General features: G+C 39.1%; 1 protein-coding gene across 1 annotated transcript; it reads left to right on the plus strand.

Moving 5' to 3' along the window:
- Window positions 1-1,002: 1,002 nt before the first annotated feature.
- On the plus strand, window positions 1,003-15,888 carry OTOL1 (otolin 1; the record flags this gene model as incomplete). The annotated part of the gene is made up of 4 exons (XM_082654455.1): window positions 1,003-1,374; window positions 4,487-4,576; window positions 14,254-14,325; window positions 14,990-15,888. The coding sequence occupies exons 1-4, from the start codon at window positions 1,011-1,013 to the stop codon at window positions 15,886-15,888; spliced, it is 1,425 nt and encodes a 474-aa protein (XP_082510581.1). The 5' UTR covers window positions 1,003-1,010.
- Between the last annotated feature and the right edge of the window lie 4,347 nt (window positions 15,889-20,235).

A 20,235-nucleotide genomic window follows, 5' to 3' on the forward strand; every position in this document is an offset into this window, starting at 1 on the left:
ATGAATATAAGGCACCTACTCTTTGTAGGGATTCTATAAATAGTAGGTGTTGTTACTATCCTTATTTCCATTCTCTTTTCTCTCTTACTGTTTATCTTAAACACTCCTTCCTTTTCCAATCAGAAATCATGCATTTCTAACCCTGGCTACCTGTTAGCAGCCACTGGACTACTGGGAGTGTCTGGGGAATGGAATATTATGAACTCTCAAAATTTCATTTCATCAGGAACCTTATATCCCTTTGAACAGTGATAAAAGCCTTAATAAGAATAACCACTATTTGGCCCATTAAAATAATACAAAGATAAATGTGAGTTTGCAGAAAAACCCTTAAATTATAAAGCAAAGAATTGGAGAGTTAAATGGCATGTGAAGAATCTGAAGACATAACACATATTTAAATTTATGATTTTTTATTCTCTCTATTTATTACAACAGATTCTAAAAGATTGTTCTCATAACAAGACCATTATCCTGAGTAGATTTAAGGACTCTTTTACCAGTATTTTTTCTTGAAATAATTGAGTTTGCTGAAATAAACAATTCAGCTCAATATTTTTCATCTCCCTCTAATACAGATGTATTTGATTCCTATAAATCTGGGTGAAGTCAGTCATGATTTTATTCATATTTGTTTTCCACAGGGTATATGAGCTATTAAGTCATGTTGCATTTATTATAGATCATGTTTGCTTTTTGGCAAGATAATTTTAACGATTGAGAACAGTATTTTAGTACGTGTAACACTGGGAAAACAACCAGAAAGGAGAATTGAAGCAAAATGTTCCTTACAATAAATACTTTAAGTAAATAAAATATTCCATTGTGAATCAAGCATACATTTACATATGAAATGTATAAAAATCATTTAGTATTATGCATACTGTTCATTCTTATGGTTCATATATGTATATATATTCCTCTCATATAAGAATATATCTATATCACTTTGTCTTTTTGTTTGTAATATATGTATATATTCCCATTATATCTTTCTTCCAGCCTCAAATATGTGGATATTTTCTTGGTTTTGTGCCATTTTGATTATCTTGGCTGTTGCTGGTGTGGACACAATAGTAAAGACCACACCATATACCAAATTCACGAAGAAGTCTGAGGGAAAAGAGATGCCAAAGGGTCCAAAGCCATCCAGTGGCCAACCTCCAGAAGAAGAAGAAACTCCCTTCACAGAAGCAGCTGAAATGGCAGAACCAACCCCTGACCCCTCAGCTTTCAATTCTGTCTTTGGTGCTGCCACCCTCTTCCCCTCTGAAAACCTCACTCTTGACACGGCTGATTTCTTCTTGAATTGCTGTGATTGTTGTTCATCTGGACCAGGGCAAAAAGGAGAACCTGGAGAGACTGGAAAACCAGGTATTTGAAAATATACAAGGCCCTATATTTCTCACTTGTACATCCTGAGTTGAGAGGTGGTGGTTTGGTGGTGGAATTGCCCCAAGGGTTTCTACATTGTCATGCGAATGGGACAAGCCTAGGTGTAACACTGTGACAAATGCAATGGGTTCTGTTGCCCAGTGGGGTAGCCAGAGTCCCATGTATGGCTATTAATATTAAAATTAAATGAGATTAAAAATTCAATTCCTCAGTCACACGGGTCCCATTTGAAGTGCTCAGTAGCCACGTGTGGCCAGTGGGCAGCACAGATATAGAGCATTTCCATAATTGCAGAAAGTTCTACTGGATGGTGCTGGTTAGAGCAGAGACTGGCCTACCAACCCTAGCACTGGTGTGTAGTCCTTCCAGTTACACAATCTTTTCATTAATGGCTGATGTAAATAGGGTAAGTGAAAATTCTGTGGTCTGGTAAGAATGTATACTGACTGATGGGGTTTTGGAGTTCTACTTGTAGTTAGGATTAGAAATGGAATGCCTGTGAGGTGGAGAATAAAGGCAGGATTCAGTTCACTTCTCATTGAAATTCTGAGGCAACACAGTCTCCTTGCCCAGCAGTTTTCTCCATTGAACGTCACGGTTAAATATTTCAAAATTTCAGATGTCTTTCATGTATACAGTATGAATATACTCTCACTTTTATTGTAATACAGTTCAGCTTTCACATGTCCTACAGCAGAGAATTCAAGGAAAAAGTGAGATCAGAATGTCAATTTCAAATCCACTCTTCCCTGAAAGAATTACATATAAATATTTGTTGTGTCTTGCCTGAAGAATTTAAAGTTATAAAATCAGGAATTCTGCATCCTCATTAAGCTTTTCATTTATTTCATCCCATTTCAGGAAGCTTTTGGGAAATGTGATCAGTGTTTATGTGGAGGTGGTATTGAATGGGAAAGAAGCTGGGCAGGGGTCTGGGGAACCAAGATTTCAGGCTTGCCAAAACATTACTGGAGATCTAATTAGACTGAGAAAATTATATTTACCAGGATTTCTCTTAGTATCATGTCTGGCAAGCTGCTAGTGGGGAGCGGGAGGGGGTCATGTAAACACAGCTGGTTGCTAAACTGTCTTATAAGTCATAGCATCAGGGCTTTTGTCTTACCCAGTGGTGGATTTAGCTGCACTGTTCTTAGAGCTCAGCTTATTACATACATTAATTAACACACATAGTACATACATCACATTTGTGTTATCTACTGTAATGTGAATAATAAATGTAGACTTTAAAAGTTATGAGCCTAATTTTACAGAGTTTCTGAATGAAAGTGTTTTGAAGTATACAGCTCAGCTCTATCTAATAGCTCGTAAAGGTAAAATTCCATTTGAAATTTTATCTCCAGCTTCTCTCATTAATTCAGTTATATAATAGCTACCTACTATGTGCCAATAACTGTTAAGCACTTTATGTTGTTTCTCATCTTTGTAGAAAATGATTAAAATATTATTACATTTCAGTGCATAATTTAATTGCATTTCAGAGAGTTTCAGGTAATTCTAGAGGTTATAGCACCTGAGAGTATAGAACCTGGTGTCAAACTCGGTGTGTGCACCCTCCAGCTCCAGCTCTTCCATTAGGTCCAGCCTTCCGATATTTACACTAAACTAACCAAGATGTACACCCTGCCTAGATGGAAGGGGCAGCCTGCCTGCCCCTTGTGCCCTTGCAGGCAGTTGCTGTGTGCTCCCTGTGTGTTTCCCTCATAACCACATTGGGCATTTGGGGGTCGTGAGGAAGGGGGGTCACTGCACAGTGAACTGTAATTGATCATTTTGCTTGCTTCTGCCTCCCCTGCTCTTTGTTCTCCATTCCTTTCCTCTCTGCTCTTCCTTCTTTTTTAGACAGAAGAGCTTAACCACCACTTTGGCTTCTTAAGCTTGCCTTCAGCCTTAACCTCCATTGCATGCAATTTATTAAAGCTTTTCATCTAAACAAATACAGCGTTCTTTCAAAGAGGAAATTCAACAGATTGAAAATAATTTTCTCCATCCCATCAACTTAATTATAATAATTAAGATGAAAGATTACAATTTAATTGAGTGTACTTATTTATATGGTTAACTTTCAAAGAACCTGGCCATAAATTACTCCAATCAAGCTTGAACAGGGCTGGGGTTGCAGGAACGATAACTGTCCTAGGCTTGGGTGTCTGTGTGGCCCAGGTAAGTGGAAGTGGACCTGGGCTGCTGGGATGAGCGAGGACACCAGTGAGGTCTGAGTCCTGCACCATCTGCCCCTCCCCTGCCCCTCAGCCTCTTTTACCCTGATCGCTAGCTCCGCCCATGGTGCTCTTCTTTCAGTTTCTTAAAAACACCATGGTCTTTTCTACTCTTGTTTTTCCTGAAATACTCATCCATGTTTTTTTTTTTTTTTCTTTGTCTCAGAAATTTCTAATTTCTTCATTGGGTCTTAGCTTAATGATATTTTTTTCCAGGAGGTATCCTCTGATCCCATAAATCAGTTTTTTTTTTAAACCACCATCTACAATAGGAACTTTCTCTTTTCTTTACATAACTAACAACAGTGTGGCCATTTCTATTTATTTGTGTGGTTATTTGTTCATGTTTATCTTTCATGGACTCTCACCTCCATGAGGGAAGGGACTGCTGGAATGTTGATGGCTGATTCCTGACACCTATCAGGATGCTTGGTGTGTAGGGGGACTCAGCAATTTTTCCTGAATGAGTATATAAGTGAAGGAATGGGAAAACCAAAAGTGTTAGGTATTGTGGTTTTACTTCCAATTTGAAAGTGTGGTCCACATGAGGTTAAGAGTCAGATAATCATCTTTTCTTGTTGTTTGATATAGTACTGCTTCTCTGAATCATTTGATCACTGCCATGAATTCAGTGACAAGTACTAATGGGCTCAATTTATCTATTCAGGTAGTGCAAAATTGCAAATCAGACAAAAATATTGTCCTTAGAACTCTGTAATAGTTTATCCTCACCCAGATTTTATCATTAGGATACTGACAGTCATTGGCCTCAATAAAATGACTGATTTTTTTGGAAGTAATGAATTTCAAAAGAGAATTTTTCTACCCTGATGGTTTTTAAATCTCATTTCCAGGTTTTAAGGGAGAAGCTGGTGGTATGGGGATCCTAGGGCCACCAGGAGTCGCTGGACCCCAAGGTCCAAAAGGCCAGAAAGGAGAGAAGGGTAGGTAATTATATCCATTTCATGTCAAAACTCAAGAGATGTTCTGCATCATTTTTAAGAAGAGCAGCTTGTTAAGTAAATACCAGATTCTTGCAGGTGGATCTATTTTTTAAAATGTAAAAACTTGGTAAAGCATATTGTGAGTTATATTTGATATAAAAATGTGAACTTTATAAATAGCCAATTGAGAAATTTTAAACTTGCCTGGTAATATACTCCCCCCCCACACATACCTTTTCTGTTCCTTGTAGTTCACCTGGCTGACTCAGTGACTGGGAGCCACAGGGCATAGACTCTGGGGAAGGGTCCTTTCCTATATACTCCTGTTTGAATTCTTCTTTATGATACAAATTAATTTCATACTACATAAAACTAATCAGAGCAGGCAATCCTCTAGAATATTCCATATAGATGGATAGCCTACCTACTAAGGAGAGTATGACATATCCTTTGGCTTACTCTCAAATCAGGGGCAGTGTCAACGGTGGGAAGAGAACTGAATTAAAATGGAAGAAGTCAAGCTATTTGCAGTGACCTTGGACCCGTCACTTTACCTCATCTGGAAATTGAGAGGACTAGACTAGATATTTATTTGTACCCTGTTTAAAGAAGATTTGTCATTACGGGGGCTTTCCTAGATCTTTTCCAGCTCAGAAATTCTGTAATTCCATAGATGTATCAGCAAAGAGGGTGCTCTGCTCTGGGAAATCCCTGGTTCTATAATTGCTTCAAGGTATTGAGGGAAGGTTATAGATTCACTGGGACATTTAGAAATTCCTCAGGGAATACCACCAGCCTGTAGAAATACTATATATCCATCAAGTTAAATGTTTTAGCCTTAGTGTCACGTGTCAAAAGACATAATATCATCTATACATCACCCTCTGCATGGCTCAGGAACCGCCTAACTCATTTCTGGTAGAACATTCAGTGAAGTAATTACTCAAAAAAGATGCTAAGGTAAGAGAGAGCACTTCGCACTTGTCAGTTATGCGATTTTCATTCTTGGAAGCATTTAATCCTTTTGTGGCTGAATTATGTTAGCAGAAAGCCCTGTGAAATAAAGATGAGTGATGAACCTCCTCAGTGATTCATACATTTTGAAAGTTAGACTTCTGGAAGTAGAAGAAAACAACAGGGAAGTATTATAAAATGAGGTTCTTAAGAATATGCTTTGATGAAGGATCAAAAGTGTAAAATCATTTAGCCAGTCTCTATAAAGTGACAACTGTATTTTCCTTTTACTTCCACTTAACTTGGACTCTTAGTTAAGACTTAAAGTTAAAAAAATAAATGAGTAGAATGACTGTATTTTTTACTCAATCATTATCTGATTGAGTAAATTCATTTAAGCAGTTAAACTCTTTAAATGAACTCGAGAACCAGAATAACTGCAGTGAAGGTCAGGATATGAATATTGACAAGGACTGGGAATAGAATTATTCCTTCACTTCCATTCATAGTTATGTTCTTTCTCTTCAAAGGTATACAGATGTTCTCCTGATGGCCTATGGGTAAATTTCCAATTTTTTTTTTTTTTTTTTTATTGTGGTACGCGGGCCTCTAACTCTTGTGGCCTCTCCGTTGCGGAGCACAGGCTCCGGACGCGCAGGCCCAGCGGCCATGGCTCACGGGCCCAGCCACTCCGCAGCATGTGGGATCTTCCTGGACCAGGGCACGAACCCGTGACTCCTGCATCGGCAGGTGGACTCTTAACCACTGTGTCACCAGGGAAGCCCTAATTTCCAAATTTTAAATGGAATGATAAAGAGGAGCAAGCTACTTAGAAAACTCTGTTGAGCAGCTTATGGTGGGATTTCTCTAGCTAGTCTTATGAAATTTGCCTGAATTGCTTTTCATGACTTTTATTTATGTATTTATTTACAGCCATTGTGCTTTTATTATAAAATTAATAAATTCTTTATAGTAGATTATTAAATACTGGCATATTTATACAATGGTAATGAGAACCAACAAACAACTATATGCAACAGTATAAATCAATTTTACAAATATAATGTTGAGCAAAAGAATTCAGACACAAAAGATTACATACTATACAATTTCAATTATATAGTGGTTAGTACAAACCCCCCAAAGTCTATGATGCTAAAAGTCAACTGTAGTTACTCTCAAAGGTTAGGCTGTGACAAAAAGGGGACACAATAGAGTCTTCTGGGACATTGATAATATTCTGGTTTCTTACACAACATTGTAAATCAACTATACTTCAATTAAAAATAAAATAAAAGAGATTAAGAAACTAAAAAAAATTATTTTGGTTTCTTCTTTGAAAAATTTTTATTGGGGTATAGTTGCTATAAAGTGAATCAGCTATACATATACATATATGCCCTCATTTTTGGATTTCCTTCCCATTTAGGTCACCGCAGAGCATTGAGTAGAGTTCCCTGTGCTTTACAGTACGTTCTCATTAGTTATCTATTTTATATATAGTATCAATAGTGTATATATGTCAATCCCTATCTCACAATTCATCCTACCCACACCCTTTTCCCCTTTGGTATCCATACGTTTGTTCTCTACGTCTGTGTCTCTATTTCTGCTTTGCAAATAAGATAATCTATACCATTTTTTAAGAATCCACATATATGGGATAATATATGATATTTGTTTTTCTCTTTCTGCCTTACTTCACTCTGTATGACAGTCTCTAGGTCCATCCACGTCTCTACAAATGACCCAGTTTCATTCCTTTTTTATGGCTGAGTAATATTCCATTATATATATGTACCACATCTTCTTTATCCATTCCTCTGTTGATGGACATTTAGGTTGCTTCTATGTCCTGCCTATTGTAAATAGTGCTGCAATGAACATTGGGGTGCATGTCATGTGTCTTTTTGCATTATGGTTTCTCTCAGTATATGCCCAGTAGTGGGATTGCTGGGTCATATGGCAGTTCTATTTTTAGTTTTTTAAGGAACCTCCATACTGTTCTCCATAGTGGTTTTATCAATTTACATTCCCATCAACAGTGCAAGAGGGTTCCCTTTTCTCCACATCCTCTCCATCATTTATTTTTTGTAGATTTTTTGATGACGGCCATTCTGACTGGTGTGAGGTGATACCTTATTGTAGTTTTGATTTGCATTTCTCTAATAATTACTGATGTTGAGCATCCTTTCATATGTTTGTTGGCAATCTGTATGTCTTCTTTGGAGAAATGTCTATTTAGGTCTTCTGCCCATTTTTGGATTGGGTTGTTTGTTTTTTTCATATTGAGCTGCATGGGTTGCTTGTATATTTTGGAGGTTAATCCTTTGTCAGTTGCTTCATTTGCAAATATTTTCTCCCATTCTGAGGGTTGTCTTTTGGTCTTGTTAATGGTTTCCTTTGCTGTGCAAAAGCTTTGAAGTTTCATTAGGTCCTTCCCATTTGTTTATTTTTGTTTTTATCTCCATTTCTCTAAGAGGTGGGTCAAAAAGGATCTTTCTGTGATTTATGTCATTGAATGTTTTGCCTATGTTTTCATCTAAGAGTTTTATAGTGTCTGGCCTTACATTTAGATATTTGATCCATTTTGAGTTTATTTTTGTGTATGGTGTTAGGGAGTGTTCTAATTTCATTCTTTTACATGTAGTTGTCCAGTTTTCCCAGCACCACTTATTGAAGAGACTGTCTTTTCTCCACTGTATATTCTTGCCTCCTTTATCAAAAATAAGGTGACTGTAGGTGCATGGGTTTATCTTTGGGCTTTCTATCCTGTTCCATTGATCTATATTTCTGTTTTTGTGCCAGTACCATACTGTCTTGATTACTGTAGCTTTGTGGTATAGTCTGAACTCAGGGAGCCTGATTCCTCCAGCTCCATTTTTCTCTCTCAAGATTGCTTTGGCTTTGGGGTCTTTGTATTTCCATACAAATTGTAAAAAATTTTTGTTCTAGTTCTGTGAAAAATGCCATTGGTAATTTGATAGGGATTGCATTGAATCTGTAGATTGCTTTGGGTATTATAGTCATTTTCACAATATTGATTCTTCCAATTCAAGAACATGGTATATCTCTGTTTGTGTCTTTTTTTATTTCTTTCATCAGTATCTTATAGTTTTCTGAGTACAGGTCTTTTGCCTCCTTAGGTAGGTTTATTCCTAGATATTTTATTCTTTTTTTTTGCAATGGTGAATGAAATTGTTTCCTTAATTTCTCTTTCTGATCTTTCATTGTTAGTGTATAGGAATGCAAGAGATTTCTGTGTATTAATTTTGTATCGTGCAACTTTACTAAATTCATTGATTAGCTCTAGTAGTTTTCTAGTGGCATCTTTAGGATTCTCTATGTATATTATCATGTAATCTGCAAAGAGTTACAATTTTACATATTCTTTTCCAGTTTGTATTCCTTTTATTTCTTTTTCTTCTCTGATTGCTGTGGCTAGGACTTCCAAAACTATGTTGTCTAATAGTGACGAGAGTGGGCACCCTTGTCTTGTTCCTGATCTTAGAGGAAATGCTTTCAGTTTTTCACCATTGAGAATAATGCTTGATGTGGGTTTTTCATATATGGCCTTTATTGTGTTGAGGTAAGTTCCCTCTATGCCCACATTCTGGAGAGTTTTTTTTTTTATCTTAAATGGGTGTTGAATTTTGTCAAAAGCTCTTTCTACATCTCTTGAGATGATCATATGGTTTTTGTCCTTCAATTTGTTAATATGGTGTATCACATTGATTGATTTGCATGTATTTAAGATTCCTTGCATCCCTGGGATAAATCCTACTTGATCATGGCATGTGGTCCTTTTAATGTGTTGTTGGATTCGGTTTGCTAGTATTTTGTTGAGGATTTTTGCGTTTAATGTTCATCAGTGATATTGGCCTGTAATTTTCTTTTTTTGTGTGATATCTTTGTCTGGTTTTGATATCATGGTGGTGGTGGCCTCATAGAATGAGTTTGGGAGTGTTCCTCCCTCTGCAATTTTTGGGAAGAGTTTGAGAAGGATAGGTGTTAGCTCTTCTCTAAAATTTGATAGAATTTGCCTGTGAAGTCATCTGGTCTTGGACTTTTGTTTGTTGGAAGATTTTTAATCACAGTTTCAATTTCATTACTTGTGATTGGTCTGTTTATATTTTCTACTTCTTCCTGGTTCAGTCTTGGAAGGTTATGCCTTTCTAAGAATTTGTCCATTTCTTCCAAGTTGTCCATTTTATTGGCATAGAGTTGCTTACAAAGGATCTCTTATGATCCTTTGTATTTCTGCAATGTCAGTTGTAACTCGTCCTTTTCAATTTCTAATTTTATTGATTTGAGTCCTCTCCCTTTTTTTCTTGATGAGTCTGCCTAAAGTTTTATCAATTTGGTTTATCTTCTCAAAGAACCATCTTTTAGTTTCATTGATCTTTGCTGTTGTTTTCTTTGTTTCTATTTCATTTATTTCCAGGTCACTTATCTGTTCTTCTTCCTCAGTAATTCTGCTATTGATTCCTTCAAGTTTATTTTTAATTTCAGTTATTGTGTTGTTCATCACAGTTTGTTTGTTCTTTAGTTCTTCTAGGTCCTTGTTAAACATTTCTGTTTAACAGAATTGGATCATCTTTACTGTTATTACTCTGAATTCTTTTTCAGGTAGACTGCCTATTTCCTCTTCATTTATTTGGTCTTGTGGGTTTTTACCTTGCTCCTTCTTCTGCAACATATTTCTCAGTCTTCTCATTTTGTCTAACTTACTGTGTTTGAGGTCTTCTTTCCACAGGCTGAAGTGTCATAGTTCCTCTTGCTTCTTGTGTCTGCCCTTGGTGGGTGAGGTTGGTCCAGTGGCTTGTGTAGGCTTCCTGGTGGGAGGGACTGGTGCCTGTGTTCTCGTGGGTGGAGCTGGATCTTGTCCCTCTGATGAGCAGGGCCATGTCAGGTGGTGTGTTTTGGGGTGTCTGTGAGCTTAGCACAACTTTAGGCAGCCTGTCTGCTGATAGGTGGTTTTGTGTTCCTGTCTTGCTTGTTGTTTGCTGTGAGGCATCTAGCACTAGAGCCTGCAGGCAGTTGGGTAGAGCCATGTCTTGTAATCAAGATGCAGACCTCTGGGAGAGGTCTCATCAGTTAACATTCCTTGGGGTCAGGAATTCTCTGGCAGTCCAGCATCCTGGACTCAGTGCTCCCTTCCCCGAGGCTCCGGCCTGACCCCCGGCTGGGGAACCAAGACCCCACAAGCCACACATCACAGCAATAAAGGGAAAAAAAGGGGTGGGGGGAGAAAACAAAAAGAGAAACAAAACCCAAGAGAAATAGCAAATACAGAAACAAATAGCAACAACAGCAATAAAACCAAAAAACAAACAAAACTCCAAATGGTAAAAGCAAAACCAACCAAACAAAAATGAAAACAAACTCATGCACACACAAAAAGAAACAAAAACAAAACCAAAGAAAACAAAACCCAAGAGAACAACCAGACAAACAGAACCCCAAAATGAAATCAAACAATTAAAAACAAAACTAACACAAACAGAAAACAAAAAACAAAACTAAAACAGAATGCAAACTGAAGAATAAAGCAAACAAAAACAGACACACAAAAACAATTAAAAAAAGGATTAAAAGAAAAAACAGAAAGAGGGAAAAAAAGATAAAAACAAAATAGAACAAAGAAAAGGAAAAAAACAGAACAATTAAAAATAAAAACAAAAAAATGAACAAAATTATAAAAAGAAAAAAAACAGAGAAAAACCAAACAAACCTAAACCCCCCCAAAATACTAAATAAAAATAATAATTACAAAAAACAAAGCCAGCAACAGAACAAATCAAAACATAATAATAATAATAGTAATAATAATATTTTCCTGGGGTCTCAGCTGTCATTGTGCTAGCCCCTGCTCTGAGCCACAGCCCACCTCCACCTCCCCAGTAGGCCCTCTAGTGCCTCTAGGTTGGTCTCTCGACCTGCTGTGGGCACTGTGAGGACAGGTCAGACTCTGATCTGGCCCAGCTCATGCGTGTGCTTGCCCCCAAAGTCCACAGCTACCAGAGCTAGACCAGTTTCATTTGTGGGAACACTCATTGTCCATTCAGATCCATAGATGCAGGGTCTGCGAAGCTGATCACAGGGCCTTAATATGTAGCTTGTGCAACTGATGGAAAGATTTTTGTTCCTCTTCCTTAGTCACCCTGCCCCTGGGGCTCAGCTGTGATTTTAGCCCCACTTCTGCATGTGGGCCACCCACAGGATTCTGCTCCCTAGGCTGCCCTGGAGCACTTGGGCCTGCCCCAGTGAGGACAGGGCGTGGAGGTGGTATGGCTGCCTGGGTCGCAGGAGCTCCAGTGGCGACAGATGTGCAGGGAGGTGGCAGCCACAGGCACAAGAGATCTGGCCTAGTGTGAGCATTTTCTAGTGCCCAGTGGCAGGTGTGCGAGGGCCAGCCCTGTCAGGGCCCTCTCCTAGCACCTGCGGGGATGGGCAGGGGCTGGTGCGTGGGGAGAGAGGCTGCAGCGGGGGCTGCATCCCCTGCATGTCACTCAACAGTGGTGCCTTGCTTCCATGGCAGTCCAGGTTTCCTCTACAGGCATTCCCAGTTGCATATTTCCTCCCTCCCATCCCCATCGGCTGTCTCCTTGCAGCCAACAATAGTACTCCTCCTGGGTTTGTACTCCAATCCCCATGCTCCAGCTCCCACTGCTGTGTGCACCAGTGGACACATGTCCCAGTGTGGGGCATGCAGTGCTGTTGCATGGACTGTCTGTGTAGGTCTCACTCTGTGCTCTCTGCCACAGACTGGCTGCTCCACCCTCCTCTGACAGCCTCAGGTGCTTCCCTTCTGTCCCAACCAATTTCTCTGTCGGTGAGGGGGCTTCCCCAGATGTGGGAACCTCTCTTCTGCTTCAGCTCCCCAACTGGGGAGCAGGTTCCATCCCATTTCCTCTCCTCTTCTTTCTCCCTTTCTTTCATCCTGCCTGGTTATGCAGGCATCTTTATTGTCCTTTCTGGTGTCCAAGGTCTTCTACTAGTGTTCAGCCCGTGTTCTGTGAGAATTGTTGCATCTGTAGATGTATTCTTTTTTTTTTGTTTTTCACGGTACACGGGCCTCTCACTGTTGTGGCCTCTCCCATTGCGGAGCACAGGCTCCGGACACGCAGGCTCAGCGGCCATGGCTCATGGGCCCAGCTGCTCCGCGGCATGTGGGTCTTCCCGGACCGGGGCACGAACCCGCGTCCCCTGCATCGGCAGGCGGACTCTTAACCACTGCGCCACCAGGGAAGCCCTGTAGATGTATTCTTGATGCATTTGTGGAGAGAGATGAACTCCATGTCCTCCTACTCCTCCGCCATCTTGAAAAGTCCCCTCTTCTCATGACTTTTAATTTGACTTAGGGTTTCTTTTTCCCTGGAAAAAATGAAACAAAATTTGTTGGTTATATCATAAATAATATGGCTGGTAAGTTGATGCCAACCAATATTATATACAGTTATGTTTGACTCTGTACAGATTGCTAAACTTTTTCATACCTCAGTTTCTTTTGTGATGAAAGTGGTGACAAAAATATGTGCTCTACCTTTCTTGATGGGAGATGCTACAAACTTTTGTAAATGAAAAATATTCCAATTGATGAAATGTGCTCTGTTATGTGAGCCTCCCTGTTATATGAGAGGCTGTTTTATTATCAAATAAAAATTAATATTAAACTAAAAGTTTGAAATTTAAAAATTCATGTTAAGAGCTTGGAACATTACCTGGTGCAAAGTAAGTGCTCAATGAGAATTAGGTATTATTGTTACTGTTATTTTTGCTATTATTAGTTACAATTAAAATAAATCTAGAGTGGCTGTACTGTAACAGGATGGGCCTTTGGCCAGGCCCAGTGTAAAAGTCCATTTTGTGGTAATATGGCAAATATCTAAAAGCCCAGATATTTTTATTTTTTCAAACATGAATTTTCACAGCAGCTTTATAATTGCCCAAAGAGTATATGAAAAAATTTCCAAACAAAATGAAAATTAGCTTTTCCTTGGTGCTTTATGTATATCAAGGACAATATTTTTTATCCTGTGTGAGTTTTTTTTTTGTTTGTTTGTTTGTTTTTTGCAGTACACGGGCCTCCCACTGCTGCGGCCTCTCTTGTTGTGGAGCGCAGGCTCAGCAGCCATGGCTCACAGGCCCAGCTGCTCCGCGGCATGTGGGATCCTCCTGGACCGGGGCACGAACCCGTGTCCCCTGCATCAGCAGGCGGACTCTCAACCACTGCGCCACCAGGGAAGCCCCCTGTGTGGGTTTTTATCATGAATAGTTTTAGCTGACTGCAGAGTGTTGTGCTCTGTGTTTTAGCTTATATGGTGCACGGTACGATCTCTCACACATTGTGAGGGATATAAAAAAAGAGGACCTTTTAACTGTCGTTCAGAATTTGTAATAAGAAGAGCACAAACACAGACATACATAATGTAAGGCAGAATGTCATAGGTTTTGTAAGAGATTTGAAGAGCTACAAGAATGCTGAGGGAAAAGCTAAAATCTGAAGAGATTTGGCACTACCTCCAAATATACTTTAAATGGTTCACCATCAATTGGAATAAAATATTCCTAATGTTACTCAATAAATTCTTTTTCCATATTGTTTTACCTTTACACATTTTGGTAAAGGAAGCATTAGAATGTGACACAGTTGTGAAATGGGTGTTTGTTATATCATAGCTAATATAGTTAGAAAAAAGTTAATCTTGGTATCATTTTAGGACTTAAAGGAGAACGTGGGGAGCAAGGAACAAATGGAGTTCCAGGATACCCAGGAAAACCTGGAGTACCAGGTAGTGTATAAAGTATATCTACTGTGTGTAGTCACGTGTGCAGTATGGCCCTTAATTTTCTTCCTGTTTGTATTTAAAGTTATCAGGGAGGTAAGATGGAAATATCAATTAGTAATAATCTTCTAATAATTTAGTGTACTGATTGGATGGAGTGTTATCAGCACTAGTGTAGGAGTCTGGAAGTGGTAAAAGTATCTGAACTCTGCACCTCTTTCTCGCTGTCCTTGGGAAAAAGATCTCTAAATCTTTCTGGGTTGCAGGTGTTTTGCCTGTAAGATTTTGGGTTTGGATGGACAATATGGAGATTTAGGAGAATAGCTGGGTTGGGCCAAAATGCAAAGTATAATGGAACACAACGGGCAACTATAGTTCTAATATTCTTCATCATCTTAAAAGTCAAACAAACAAACAAACAGACAAACTAGATATATAAGATCTAAATATAAGCTGTTGCTTCTCAGTAGCATTAACTCTTTCCTTTATGAGGGAGTCGCTTGATTTGAATGGCTTAGTGTAAGAATCTCCTCTGCATGGCCATTGCTCAGGCAAGAAGCAGGTTTCCAGCTCCAGTTAAGAGGTTTTGTTTCATTTTGTGAGCATAATAATAGCATAATGGTCATACCATATGTGAGCCTTAACCATTATTTTAATTTTTCCATTTCAGGTGGACTTGGTCCTAAGGGGGATAGAGGAAATATTGGCCTGGCAGGAGTGAAAGGACAAAAAGGCTCGAAGGGGGACACGTGTGCCAATGGTACCAAAGGAGATAAAGGAGACCGAGGGGCTGTGGGTGCACCAGGCTTGAATGGAGAGCCTGGGGCCAAGGGAGACAAGGGGGAGATGGGGGATAAGGGCTACTGTGGAGATTCTGGGGAGAGGGGGGGAAAAGGAGAAAAAGGCGAGGAGGGCATGAAAGGAGAAAAAGGTAGCAAAGGAGATATTGGAATGGAAGGGAAAAGTGGTTCAGACGGGCTGCCTGGGCCCCAAGGTGATCCAGGAGTTAAAGGAGAAAAGGGAGAGTTGGGTCCTCCTGGTCTTGTGGGACCTGCAGGGCCAAAGGGTGAACTTGGGAGCAAAGGGGTCCGAGGGTCTATTGGGAAGAAGGGCTCTCGGGGCCTCAAGGGCTCCAAGGGGGAGGTGGCCAGAGTCCCACAGTCAGCTTTCAGTGCTGCTTTATCCAAGCCTTTCCCCCCTCCAAATGCCCCTATCAAGTTTGACAAGGTTCTCTATAATGACCAAGGGAACTACAGCCCTGTCACTGGGAAATTTAACTGTAGTATTCCTGGGGCATATGTTTTTTCCTACCACGTCACCGTGAGGGGCCGACCTGCTCAGATCAGCCTGGTGGCCTGGAATAGGAAGCAGTTCAAGTCCAGAGAAACGCTCTATGGTCATGAAATAGACCAGGCCTCTCTCCTCATCATCTTGAAATTAAAAGCAGGGGACCAAGTCTGGCTGGAAGTTTCAAAAGATTGGAATGGGGTGTATGTCAGTGCTGAGGATGATAGCATTTTTACTGGGTTCCTTTTGTACCCAGAGGAAAACCCTGGCATTGCACCATAAACTTGTATCTTCAACACTGTAGTTTGGGTTTAGTGGAATAAGTCAGGTAACATTGGGTAGTGCTATTGAAAAAAGTAAGCTTCACTTCTTTTCATGATTATAAAAATAATACAGAAAAATTAAGAAAAAATTATATCACCTAGAGTCAATAATTCCTATTTTAGAACATCACCTTTAAAAAATATTTATATGTATTTGAGAGCATGTGTCTATTAATTTTGTAGCTAGCTTTTTTCATTTAGCATTATAATGGCATTTCTCAAGCCCTTTAAATAATATTTGTATACAAAAATATGAATGAAATTTGTAATAAATAAATATATTCTTACTAAATATTTTCTGTCTCATAAAAATGTGTGTAACTCTTTTCAGTGTGAATGTGAGGCTAACAGCTGACATATGATGGGTAGGTATTTCTCAAAAGTTTCTAATTCTGTTGGGAGGATTGCCTTCCCACAAAATAGAACTATTCCCATGTTAGTTTAATTCAGGGAGAATACACAGAAAGAATAGTAAAGACTAGCTAAAGTATTTTTAAGATCAATCAGTGTGTAAGGGTTTGCTCATAAAAAACCTGTATTATATGGACTTGTGTGTTGGGTAAAAGGTAAAAAGAAAGTTGATATAGATATTGCTTCATCATAGCAAAGATCCAGCGATTCATCTAATTATTGTGCTTAGAAGAACTGAATGTCCCCCAAAGATTTCAGAGTAAAATTAAATCATTATTGATCTAAAGTTTCAGCCCTTTCTTCATGGAAGAACACTTAATTTGGATAAATTCTTTGGCTTCATTATCATCATCTCTAAAATAATTAATTCTAGTTATTCAGTGATAACATTGCTGTAACAGGTGGGTATTTGGGAATTCACTTGCAATGTGAATATTTAAAGCTGTGAATATATAATAACTCAACAGCCTCATTTATTAAGAAGTGAATTTGTTGACTCTAAATTGAATTTGGTTTAATGAAGGCATATAGTTATGCAGATTTGCAAATCTTGGTGAGTCAAATCAGGGAGTGAGTGATGGGAAACATTTTGGCCTTGCTCTGCCAGATAAACAAACTCTGAAAAACATAATTTATTTTTGATCTTCATATATATGTATATATATATTAGAATAGTACTTCTCAAACTGTGTTCAGAGGAAAACCATTACTGGAAGTTGTTATTATGAGCTACTGCAAAGAGTGGGTTCTGTGTCAAACAAATGTTGGAAATGCTATATTCTATCTCCCTTTTAAAGATTCATAGAGCATGTTAGTGTAGTCCCTGATATTCCCACAGAAAAGAAATTTGTTTAATTTTGTTTTGTCCAGTGATACTATATTTATTTTGAGCATAGAACTCATCAAGCAGCATCCCATGGAACAGCGTTCTGTAAGATGCCAATTTTGGAAATGTTGCATTAGTTTCTCATCCAAAGATTACCCAGCAGGCTGGGATAAAGTTTACTTTTGACATTTAGCCCTTGCTTCAGCAATTCTTCTCTATTTAGATTGCAATATTGCTTTAATTGTGGCTTTGCTTATATTTGTCACAGGGAGAGTAAAAATTCACAAATGATTAAGACAGCGATATTTGCACTTAGACTTTTCTTTTCCAGTTTGAGGACGGGATAGTGAAGAGATTCCAGGAACTTAGAGTTTTGTCTCTCTGTATTTTCTTATAGGTATATTTCTTTCTTTATGCCTTTTCCATCTTTGGGTCGGAGGGATTTGGGAGGCTGAGACCAACTTACCTAGGAAGATGGAAGAGAAACCACATCAAAGGATGTGATGCAAAAGGTAGCTGGGCAGAGGGCCAGTAAGAGAGGAACAATTCACATGGAGGATTTATGATATCCAGCGGTGTCTTACATGTGTGTTTGTGGTAAACACTTTATAGGAAGTCTGAACTTAAGAGTTTAGGGTTAGGATCCAGGGTTGGTGGTTAGTTATGAATTTTCCTCAGGGCATCCCAACTAAGGAAGTTCTTAGCCTTTGGGATGGCTTTGGGAGGTGACTTCTGGGTTCTGTACGCCACTCTCTGCTACAAGGGTGAAGTGGCACAACAATGTCCCTTCTTTAAACTATACCATGTCTTCCGTCTCGTTGAAAGCCCAAAAACAAAAGTGGATCTCTTGCATCCCAAGGATTTGAATGCAACCCATATCCTGCTCCTACCCTAATGACTGTTGCATATCCTGACCTCTCCCCTGAATGCCTCCCCAGAGTATTAAACTGCTGAGAGGACTTCCCTGGTGGTACAGTAGTTAAGAATCCGCCTGCCAAAACAGGGGACACGGGTTCGATCCCTGGTCCGGGAAGATCCCACATGCCGCGGAGCAACTAAACTTGTGTGCCACAACTACTGAGCCTGCGCTCTAGAGCCCGTGAGCCACACCTACTCAGCCCGCATGCTACAACTACTGAAGCCCGTGCACGTAGAGCCCATGCTCTGCAACAAGAGAAGCTACTGCAAGAGAAGTCCACGCACCGCAACGAAGAGTAGCCCCTGCTTGCCGCAACTAGAGAAAGCCTGTGCACAGCAATGAAGACCCAATGCAGCCAAAAGTAAGTAAGTAAGTAAATAAATAAATGTATTAAAAAAAAAAAACTGCTGAGAGTTAAAATACATCTCAGGCTTAACATGACAAAACAAGCTTCTGAAAGTCTCCCCAAACTGCTCTTCCTACATCCTGCCCTAGCTCACATAATGGCAACTTTTTATGGAGATGCTCAGGCTGAAAACCTTGTGTCATTTGATTCTTCCCTTTCACACTTAAATCCAGTCTGTCAGGAATCCTTCTGGTGCTTCTTTCAGAAAGTATTCAGAATTTGATGACTTCTCACATCTCCATTGCCATACCCTGATGAGACCACCATCATTTATTGCCAGGATTTTTTTATTACAGTAACCTCCAAATTGGATTTCCCTAAGATACAAGGGGCCAAAATACAAATGGGACCCAACATAATAAATATCTAAATATTCGAACTTTATGAGTCAATCTAACAAAGTTATTTAAAATATGTTCTATCCTCCTACTTTAACGTATACTCTTATGTTGAAAAAGTAAGAAACAATTAATGATTTTTATATGACCAACAGTAAGCAAAACATAACAGATGACTGAATTACTGTTGTGTGCGTCTGGGTGTTCTCTTAATGGGTAGGTGATATTTGGATGAGTACAGAAAGAGTTTAAGTTATGAATTACTATATGTCTATCCTGTAGATGTTATTTTTAAAACTTAATTTCAGTAAAATATATGCCACATAACCAAGATTTCCATGTAATTGATGTTCTATTGATAGTTTTATCAAATTAGACCACTCTTGTTGAGTCCTTGTATTTTAAAAATTAATTAAACATATTAATTTCAATTCAGTTTGGAGAAACTTTGCTCATCTGAACTAGCAATAAGAACCACAACTTCTACATATCATGTTCAAGTATTGTAACTGGGGTTGCAGATGATATATTACCACTATTGTAAACAATATTTCAAAATATTTAAATTTCATCCTATAAACTATGATCATTTATATTGCCATTTTCGTCATCTCTTGAAACAATATTCTAGAATTTAGCTCTAGCATGAATTTTGTTTGGACCTGCATAAATACAAATTTAGAGAGATATGAATTGTTTAATATTTCTAGCCATTAAGTATGCAACCATTGCAAACCCTGGGCCATTCGTGAATATCTCAAGAATGCTGAATTGGAACACAAAGAGAAGCAAGGAAATGGACTCTCAGCACAACTGAGACATAATATGTTGTTATCTATGGCACTTATGCTCTCCAAGAGGAAGTAAGTAAGTGAAGTCGTACTTCTCTTAATTAGGCACATCCATTTCTCAAATCCTCCCCACGTTCCTAAGCAGTGTCCAGCTCCCATGTTTGCAGCCTTGATGGCATTTGGGGGCAGTCACCTTTTGTTTGCTGCACATGTGGCAAGAGGTGTGGAGAAGAGTCTAAAAGGGTCTAAAACGTGGTAGTCATGGGAATACATATTTACGACTGCAGGCTGTTCTGTGCTGGAATTGAGCCTGATCACTAAGAAGGATGCCCTGGGTACTATCATAAATGTACATGTTGTGAGTTTGTTTTATGCAGGACCCCGTACAACATGGGGCCCAGGGCAGGGGCCCCTCTTGCTTGGGTCTAAAGGCAGTATCTCCTGTTTCTGTCTCCAACTCCTTTAATCAAAGCAATCCTGTTAGAAAGGAAGTTAGATCACCTTACTCCTCTGCTCAAAGCCTCTTGAAGCTCCTATCTCATCGGGAGTAGAAGCTGAATCCTTACTATGACCGGAAAGGCCCCGTGTGATCGGGCCCCTGCTTTCCCTCTGACT

This window comes from Grampus griseus (assembly GCF_964374135.1).
Source record: "Grampus griseus genome assembly, chromosome: 5".
Lineage (NCBI taxonomy): Eukaryota > Metazoa > Chordata > Mammalia > Artiodactyla > Delphinidae > Grampus > Grampus griseus.